This window comes from Populus trichocarpa, chromosome 8, assembly GCF_000002775.5.
Source record: "Populus trichocarpa isolate Nisqually-1 chromosome 8, P.trichocarpa_v4.1, whole genome shotgun sequence".
NCBI classification, from domain to species: Eukaryota; Viridiplantae; Streptophyta; class Magnoliopsida; order Malpighiales; family Salicaceae; genus Populus; species Populus trichocarpa.
Window position 1 is genome coordinate 2,645,651 of NC_037292.2, and position 8,670 is coordinate 2,654,320.

General features: G+C 38.3%; 2 protein-coding genes across 2 annotated transcripts; both read left to right on the forward strand.

The window, feature by feature from the left end:
* Positions 1 to 363: 363 nt before the first annotated feature.
* Positions 364 to 2,962, forward strand: LOC7457892 (50S ribosomal protein L10, chloroplastic). Its single transcript, XM_002311083.4, has 2 exons — positions 364 to 1,184; positions 2,713 to 2,962. Exon 1 carries the CDS (start codon positions 479 to 481, stop codon positions 1,160 to 1,162), a length of 684 nt encoding a protein of 227 aa, XP_002311119.2. The 5' UTR covers positions 364 to 478; the 3' UTR covers positions 1,163 to 1,184; positions 2,713 to 2,962.
* Positions 2,963 to 3,916: 954 nt separating this feature from the next.
* Positions 3,917 to 7,585, forward strand: LOC7457893 (leucine aminopeptidase). Its single transcript, XM_002311084.4, has 4 exons — positions 3,917 to 5,446; positions 5,983 to 6,216; positions 6,296 to 6,622; positions 6,999 to 7,585. The coding sequence occupies exons 1-4, from the start codon at positions 4,436 to 4,438 to the stop codon at positions 7,293 to 7,295; spliced, it is 1,869 nt and encodes a 622-aa protein (XP_002311120.3). The 5' UTR covers positions 3,917 to 4,435; the 3' UTR covers positions 7,296 to 7,585.
* Positions 7,586 to 8,670: the final 1,085 nt, after the last annotated feature.

Consider the following 8,670-nt stretch of genomic DNA (forward strand, 5'->3'; position numbering starts at 1 on the left):
TGAAATCGGGCCGGATTTATAAAAAAATAAGAGTAATTAAAAACCTGGCTGACCCGATTAAAAATCTAGTTGTAACCTGTTAACTATTTTTTTATTTTTTATTAAAATGATAATGTTTTAATTTATAAAAAAATAAAAATTAATTTAAGTAATTTAATAACCTAACCAAAATCTAATAACTCAATCAAAACTTGTGGTCCAGATTAGATCAGGTCAATCACGACCAGATTTAAAAACGTTATATGCAAAAGCGGCTAGACATTAGCCTACCATTACAATTAAAAAGAAAAGGAAAAAGAAAAGAAAAATTGAGCTAGAAGTAAATTGAAAAAAAAAAAAGGGTTTACCCTCTAGGAATTACTCTTTTACAAATTTTCACCCTCCATTTTTTCTCCATCATCCACTGTGCACGTTGATGATGATAAGATAAGCCACAAAAACACACGCTCGTACTCTCCTCCACTCTTCCACCACCACCATGGAAACCACCAGTCTCCTCTCCTTTCCCTCCTCCAAACCTCCTCCTACCCGAACCCATTTTCGGCCCGCAAACCCATTTTCCTTTTCCTTCCCCACAACCCACAAAACCTCCATTTCACACAGACCCATTAACATCAAATCCGCAATTTCCCGCACAAAAAAGGAAGAAACAGTGGAAACAGTCAAAACCCAGCTCGAAAATTGCTACCTCTTAGCAGCTATAAAATACACAGGCTTCACAGTCAAACAATTTCAAGACTTGAGAAGATCATTACCTGAATCATCAAAAATCATTGTTGCTAAAAACACTTTGGTGTATAAGGCCATTGAAAATACGCCATGGGAAGCTTTAAAACCTTGTATGACAGGAATGAATGCTTGGCTTTTTGTGCATAGTGAGGAAATTCCTGAAGCTTTAAAGCCTTATAGGGATTTTCAAAAAGAAAAGAAGTTAGAGAATGATTTTACCGGGGCTGTTTTTGAAGGAAAGTTTTATGGGCCTGGTGATTTTAAGCAACTTGAAACAATGCCGTCCAGAGCTGAGATTTATGCTAAGATTTTGGGGGCTTTACAGGGTCCTGCTATTGGATTGGTGGGTACTTTACAGGCGCCGGCGAGGGATGTTGTTATGGTTTTGAAGGCTTATGTGCAGAAGTTGGAGGAGGAGAGTAGTGGGCAATAGTGGAGATGCAATGTAATGCGATGTAAGTGTATTGTTTAAAAGCTCCCCCATTTTGTTGTTCTTGAATTTATGTAGCGAAATTAATGGTTATTTTTTTTTTTTTTTGGATACGAAAATGCGAATGATGTTATTTTGAATACGAAAGTGGTGAGTGGAGTTGTAGAATTTGTAAAATTGGAACCTTGATAGTTGTCTTGAAGTTTAGTTCAAGATTGCTATTTTCTTGTGGTTTTATTTTAATGAATTTGTATTAGGGGAAATTCTAGCAATGTTTTTCTTGTAGTGAGTTTGATTGTCATACCTCTTTTTTGTGTTTGGAATGCTTCTGCCGTTTTATGATTTTTGGTTGGTTATTGAAGCAAATTTTATGGTTATGGCTATATATCTGGTATACTGGGAAGATGTATATACGGAATACTTTGTGCGTTCTACCTGGTTTAATCACAGCTGCCTGGTTGGGGGATTCTTTCACTCGGAATCCACGTGTGTTTATCTAGTTTTTACAGTATCTAGTTTGTTAGGGAGCATATGTAACTCTATTTCTCTCCATGGTGCATACATTTGGAGGAAAATGCCTCGAGCACTGCCATTTATGATTTAATTAGATGTTATCCAAGCAAATTCAAGTGCCTGTAGAGCATATTACTTGAGACAAATGATGCACTTGATAAGGTACCTTCAATTCTGCTTTATTCTCTCTAAGGAATCTAGTTCTTTGGGGTTATAGGAACATATGCCTTTTGATTCCGAGTGCTGATTATGTTCACACAAGGCACTTCTGGTTGTAGTAATAGTAGGAGGGTTCTTCAAGTAATAAGAGTTCAAAGACATCATTTCTGTTCTTTTAATGATTTAAATCCTTTGAATTTAGAAAATAGATGAAGTGGTTACATCTAGCAGACATGATCTTGTCAGGCATTTAATTCTGCTGGTAAGGATTCACGGAGTGACTGCCTGTGTTTGATAAATCAAGTTAGGCTTCTTTTTACTTAATACATATGGAGATGGATTCTCAGACCTATGACATGTCCATCGCATAGCAAATCTTATTCTCAGGACAGGTTTTGTTTTTTGGAAAGAAGGGTATTATCTTGCTCTGTGAGTATCTGCAGCAACGATTTATTGCTGTTCCTGTGCAAATTGTGATACCATGAGCGTATCTTTCATGGATTGAAAGAGGCTTTGTCTTATAAATGATGCAAGGAAACCACACATTATTTGCCTTGTGGAAACTATGCATTCGAGACTCCTGTATCCCCTTCCGGTCATCCTTGGTTTCACAGTAAGAACCCGGCATCAGCCAAGTCACCTTTTGTGATACCCATCTCTAGTTTGTTCCTGTTCCTAGGGTTTTCTCCAAGGTAGTGGCTGGAGAATGTCAGTGGTCTGGCTTGCGTTGCTCCTCCGTTCTAATCCTTTTATGCATACTTAATTCCCTTCCGAAGTGAAACAAGTAATCTGTAACAGTCTGATTAGATTCAACTAGCTTGTGGACAAGGAAAAATTCATGGAAAATTTTATAAGTTTCTAACTTTGTTTCTTAAATCTAGAATTGTTTCAAGATGCGTCCTGGGACAGAATCTATTCAGAAGTACTTGAAGAAACATGTGCCACTCAAGAAATTGTTCCGTGCAGCCATCAACTAGATCTTTCACTTGGTAACAACGTTGCTATTATTTTCAGACTTGCTATTATTTTCAGACTTGTTTGAATACTACTATCATTGTTTACCTGCTGCTCTGGCCTTTGTTACTTGTTAGAAGTATTCACCAGGTATTTGTTTGTTGCCTGCTTCTTTCATTTTGCTTGCTTTGCTTTCACTGACTGCATGATCTCTAGCCATTGTCCTTCTCTTTTTTCTGACTATAGTTAAGGACTCCATAAGAAATTATCTTCCAAATGATCTCTAGCCAGAGTCTGGTGTCAATCGATAGCAGGTGCATGTCTCAACTCAGTATTATTTCTCTTAAGTAAACCTGCAAGCTACGAATTCATGTTAAGCACACACAAGAGACCATCTCTATGCTGATTGTTGATTATAGTATAAGCATGTTGCACCCAGGCATTATTACATCCTTATGCAGCTAGGATTACGAGATGCAACACAGCTCTTGAATCATGCCCGAGATCCGCAGTTGATATGATGTTGTCCAGATATTGGGCGTCTAGAAAGTGTCATTCATTTTCTTACCCCAGAAAGAAAGCCATAGCTGTCTGGTCGTTACATACCATTGCCAACTGATCTTGAATTTTAATAAAAGAGCAAACCTTAAAAATACCATCAAACTACATGGGTAGTTTTTTGTACCGAATTTATCCTTATAATTTCAAAAAAAATTCAATTAAAAACTTCCATCCATTGCCAAGACATTCCATTAATATTTCCATCTAAATTGTACCCTTTTTTTTTTTTGGGTAAAAACAATGTCATTAGTTTTCGGTTGAGCATTTCTAACAAAAGTCATTATTAAGAAATCAAGTAATATGTTAATAAGATTGATATAAAAAATAGTTTAAGCGTGTAATTAAGTGGAATTGTAGTAACGATTGTATTTCAAAGTGTTTTTTACTTGAAAATATATTAAAATAATATTTTTTTTATTTTTTAAAATTTATTCTTGACATCACTTCAAAAAGATTTAAAATTAAAAAATTTCAATAATTTTTAAAAATATTTTTTAAATATAAAAATAAAATTTTAATATTATCATGTAACTTGAAAGGCAGGAAGCACCCTTTAAAACACAATGGCTGCAAATAAGGCCTTGCTTGAGCATAAAAGTGAAGATGAAAAGTAAAAAGGTTGCTTCCTCCCCGCTTCAGAAACAGAAAACAGCTCGTTCAAGTGATTCTCCCCTCCATTCTCTTCCCATCCCATCCCTGTGGGCCAGGAGTTTCACAAAGCCAAATTTATTCCTCAGCGAAGCAAAGTCCATATTTCACCTTGGCTAGAAAACAAAAGGAGCCCAGGGCAGGCGGAGCTGGTCAGCTCATATGACTCGTCATTCGTATTACGCATGACCCGTCGTCCAGGAAATAGACAAACAGTGTTGAGTGTCGAATGACTTCAACACCTTTTTCCGATTCTCCCTCCAAATTTAAAACAATACCCTAAACCGAAAAAAACAGCACCAAATCGTCCCCTTCTCTCTTTTCTTATTCCCCAAATCGTCCTTTTCCCCCATTAAATCAGATTCCTAAAAAAATAAAACATTTTAAACCCCCCCCCAATTTCTCCTTCTTCATAGCCCAGAACTCCAAATTTTCCTCCAAATGGCACCAGTCGATCCCCACTCATTCACCGATTCAACTCACCCTTTAACCACCCACATCGCCCTCACTCTCTATTTCCACTTCCCCTCCTCCACCATCCACGCCGCCGCTCTCCTCACTCTCCAAACCCCGCACACTGGCCAGCTCTCTCTCGACACTCGCTCCCTCACCATCCACAAAATCCTCGACCCTGAAACCCTAACTCCCCTCCCTTTCACCCTCTCCTCATCCGAACACCAAATCAATGGCCGCCACCTCACTGTTTCCCTCAACAACCACTCCTCTATTCTCATCCTCTACTCCACCTCCCCTTCCTCTTCCGCCCTCCAATGGCTCTCCCCGCCCCAGACATTTAAGAAGATTCACCCTTTTGTTTACACCCAATGCCAGTCTGTTCACGCGCGCTCCGTTTTTCCTTGCCAGGATACGCCTGCCGCGCGTGTTTGTTACTCTGCAAAGTTGAATGTTCCGAGGCAGCTTTCTGCTGTTATGTCTGCTAGGCATTGTGACCGTCGTGACCCTGTTGGTAGTGACTTGGATGGGGTGTTGACAAAGGAGGCGACTGGATTTGGGTTTGATTTGAAGTCATTGTGGTGTGAGGAAGGGAGAATTGTGGAGGAGTTTGTGATGGATCAACCAATCCCGCCGTATTTGTTTGCGTTTGCTGTTGGGGAATTGGGGTTTAGAGAGGTGGGGCCGAGGACTAGGGTTTATTCGGAGGCAGTTGATGGGGTTTTGGATGCTGCTGCGAGGGAGTTTGCGGGGACTGAAGAGATGATCAGGCAGGCGGAAAGGTTGTTTGGTGAGTATGATTGGGAGAGGTTTGATTTGTTGGTTTTGCCACCGAGTTTTCCTTATGGTGGAATGGAGAACCCAAGGATGGTGTTTTTGACTCCTACTGTGATTAAAGGGGATGCGAGTGGCGCGCAGGTTGTGGCGCATGAGTTGGCTCATAGTTGGACTGGGAATTTGATTACTAACAAGAATAATGAGCATTTTTGGTTGAATGAGGTATACTGAATCTTTGCTTTTGACATTTGATTTGATTATTTGGCCTTTTCTTTTATCGAATTTAGTTTCAGTTTAATGGCCGCCTCAAATAGTATCTCTTTGTGTGCTTAATCAAGTTTATCTGCATGTGTTCTCATCTGCTGTACCGAATGTGTTTGTATCTCAGTGTCTGTTTGTCTACTTGTCATTAGTGACTTGACAATGATGAATTGTTTGATTTCGTTTACTTGATCTATACATTTTCTCTTATAAAATATGGTGTGAAGAAGTTCATACTAGTTTAATTGCTTTGCACCTACATAATGGTGATTGTTTGGCATGATTGTCAGAGTTTTAGGGACATTTTTAACATGTCTGTTTTGTATGAAGGAAAGTATGAGCAAATGTTTCTGGATAATTTTTGTTAGGATATGTCTGTGTGTTATGCTCCTGAACTTCCAAATAGCCCATTGTTAGTTCAGTTTGTGCTATGCTGAGGTTGGCAATTTTTGCTCCTTTTGAGTTATAATCTATAAGTTTCTGATTCATGAAACCAGGGTTTCACAACTTATGCGGAGAGGAGAATTGTTGAGGTTGTAAAAGGTGAAGATATAGCTGCTCTGAATGTTGGAATTGGTTGGAGAGGTTTAAATGAGGAAATGGAGAGGTTCAAGGACAACATGGAGTTCACTAAGCTAAAGAATAATCAGGAAGGAGTGGATCCAGATGACATATACTCCCAAGTGCCATATGAGAAGGGTTTCCAGTTTCTCTGGCGCATTGAACGTCAGGTATATTGAGTTATTTCTTGTTTGAACTTGAAGATTGATAACAGTAATATTCTCACGGGTTGACTTTTGAAAATTTTAGATTGGAAGACCTGCATTTGATGAGTTCCTGAAGAAATATATAGCCACCTTCAAGTTCAAGTCAATTGACACAGAGACATTTCTTGATTTTCTGAAAGCCAATGTACCTGAAATAGAGAAAGAAATTGACCTTCAACAATGGACCGAGGGCACTGGCATCCCCCCAGATGCTCATGAGCCGGTTTCAAACTTATATACAAAGATTGTGTCACTTGCAAATGATTTTAAGCTTGGAAGGATGCCAAGAGAGGATGAAGTTGCTGACTGGAAAGGACAGGAATGGGAGCTCTACCTAGAGAATTTGCCCAAAGCTGTTGAAGCCTCACAGGTAGTGTCTTGATACATTTTTCAATTTCCCCATACTAACCCCCCTCCCTTCTCGTTGCGAAATTTTTTACAACCTGCAGTGATCTTAATTTCTTGAAACTTTATGTCCTAATTACTGTCTGTCCATATCTGCTTGTGCTCTCCTTGGCAGTAACTTATGCAGGACAGTTTAGAAGCGGCATGTTTTATGTGGTGTTAAAGACCACTTAGATTCCTGTATAATTTCTTCTGCATCTTTGATTGGTTTTTTAGCTGGTATATGTGTCATTTGGCAATTCCTTACCTTTTTGTGTTTAAAGTTCAAACATGGCGCCTCCCAAGAGTCATGAAAGTGAAATTTACTTCCGACTTCCTAATTGTTATAACTCATTATGCAGGTCTTAGCCTTAGATGCACGCTACAGGCTGTCAGAATCAAAGGACTATGAGGTGAAAGTGGGATTTCTCCAACTGGCAATTTCCTCCAGGTGTAGGGATTACTATGGTGAAGTGGAGAAGACTTTGAAGGAAGTTGGGAGGATGAAGTACCTCCGTCCACTCTACAGTGGTCTTGTCCACGGGGCTGGAAAGGATGAAGAGAAAATTTTGGCTAAAAGAGTGTTTGCAGAAGCTCGTGAATGTTATCACCCTATAGCTCAAGGTGTTGTTGAGGCAATCTTCGCGAAGCACGTGTAGGATGGGTATAGCACAATATAGTATCTTAACCTAAACCTTTAATGGCTTGAGCCTACACATGTCCTTTGGTGTTCGAGATCTAGCAGGCCAATAATATGACTTCTGATTTTGTTAATATGTGCATCTTTCAACACACCATGCTGCCATGTCTTACGAGGCAGCTTCCATGGAATACCCACTTGTATCTTGTCACTTTACTCTGGCAATTCTGCTGGTTTTGCATGACTATTACTGCTTGGGCTGTGGATATTTTTAGTCTTATATATCTGAAACGGTATTTTAAGTGATCAGAGCTTTCTATTTGTTTATGGATCAACAATCCAGAAGGATCTGTTCATGCTCTGACCATGGCTCTAAAGTTGGACTGTTGCTCGCGAAAATGAAGCCATTCAATTAGTGCCCCGTCAAATTGCTCTCTTCAATACCATCTCTCTTATTGATATTTTTTAACTTGGCCTGGATTTGTCCATGGACAGCTGTTTTTTTTTAGTATTTGGAATTGAAAAAATATTAAATTGATTTTTTTATGTTAAAAATAAAAATAAACATATTAAAAATAATTTTTTTAATATATTTTTAAATGAAAAATTATTTTAAAAAAATATTATGCACGACAGTCTCAAACATTCTCTTTTCAATGTTTCTTTGTTTTTTTATTTTGAATTTTTTTTAAAAAAATTCAGGACTTAAATTCTTAAAATTTTCAAGATCTCTTACTCCATAAGTATTTGTCTGCAAATCAACGCTGGAAAGTGGAAACAGGATAGCTAACGTAAATCTATTCCATGCATTCTTCAGATTAACCTTATTATTATTATAACCCAAAAAAATGATCTCCCAGAATAAAAGGTAGGAGCCACTGGGCCAGACAGATCTCAAGACCATGCTTCCTTTTTGTCGCCCTGTGTTGCTGTGCGTCTTAATTGAGCCCGGCAATATTGAAGCAAGGCCTGTTATCATTTAACATTTTGGATATCATAATCTACGCTTTATATATAGTTTAGTTGATGGAAGCCGAAATCTATCCAAACGAGAACACTCTTCTCAATCTCATGGTGTGGGACTTGCTGGTTCAATCGCAGTTCCCGAGCTATCATCGAGTGGAACATAATTCTTGCTTGTGGTAATGAGCAAACTTGTTTTCTATGCTATTATATTTGAAATTTACGTGTATAGAATGAAGAAATTTTACAATACTGGCCAGAAAACTAGATAAAAAGCGAAGATCTCTCTCTCTCTCTCTCTCTAAACAAATATAGTTATGGATGGTTATTCTCAGGGCAATTTAAGATTCTTCATAAATACTAACATGTGAAAGTTGATAAAAAAAATATTATAATCCTCAAAAAATAGCAACCGACGAAGGCTTTCCTTT

Excerpts from the sequence above, each read along its gene's own strand:
- LOC7457893 (XM_002311084.4), top strand. The coding sequence starts at position 4,436 with ATGGCACCAGTCGATCCCCACTCATTCACCGATTCAACTCACCCTTTA. Across the intron at positions 6,217-6,295 it reads TCTGGCGCATTGAACGTCAG|ATTGGAAGACCTGCATTTGA; the intron begins GTATATTGAGTT and ends TGAAAATTTTAG. Across the intron at positions 6,623-6,998 it reads AAGCTGTTGAAGCCTCACAG|GTCTTAGCCTTAGATGCACG; the intron begins GTAGTGTCTTGA and ends CTCATTATGCAG.
- LOC7457892 (XM_002311083.4), top strand. The coding sequence starts at position 479 with ATGGAAACCACCAGTCTCCTCTCCTTTCCCTCCTCCAAACCTCCTCCT.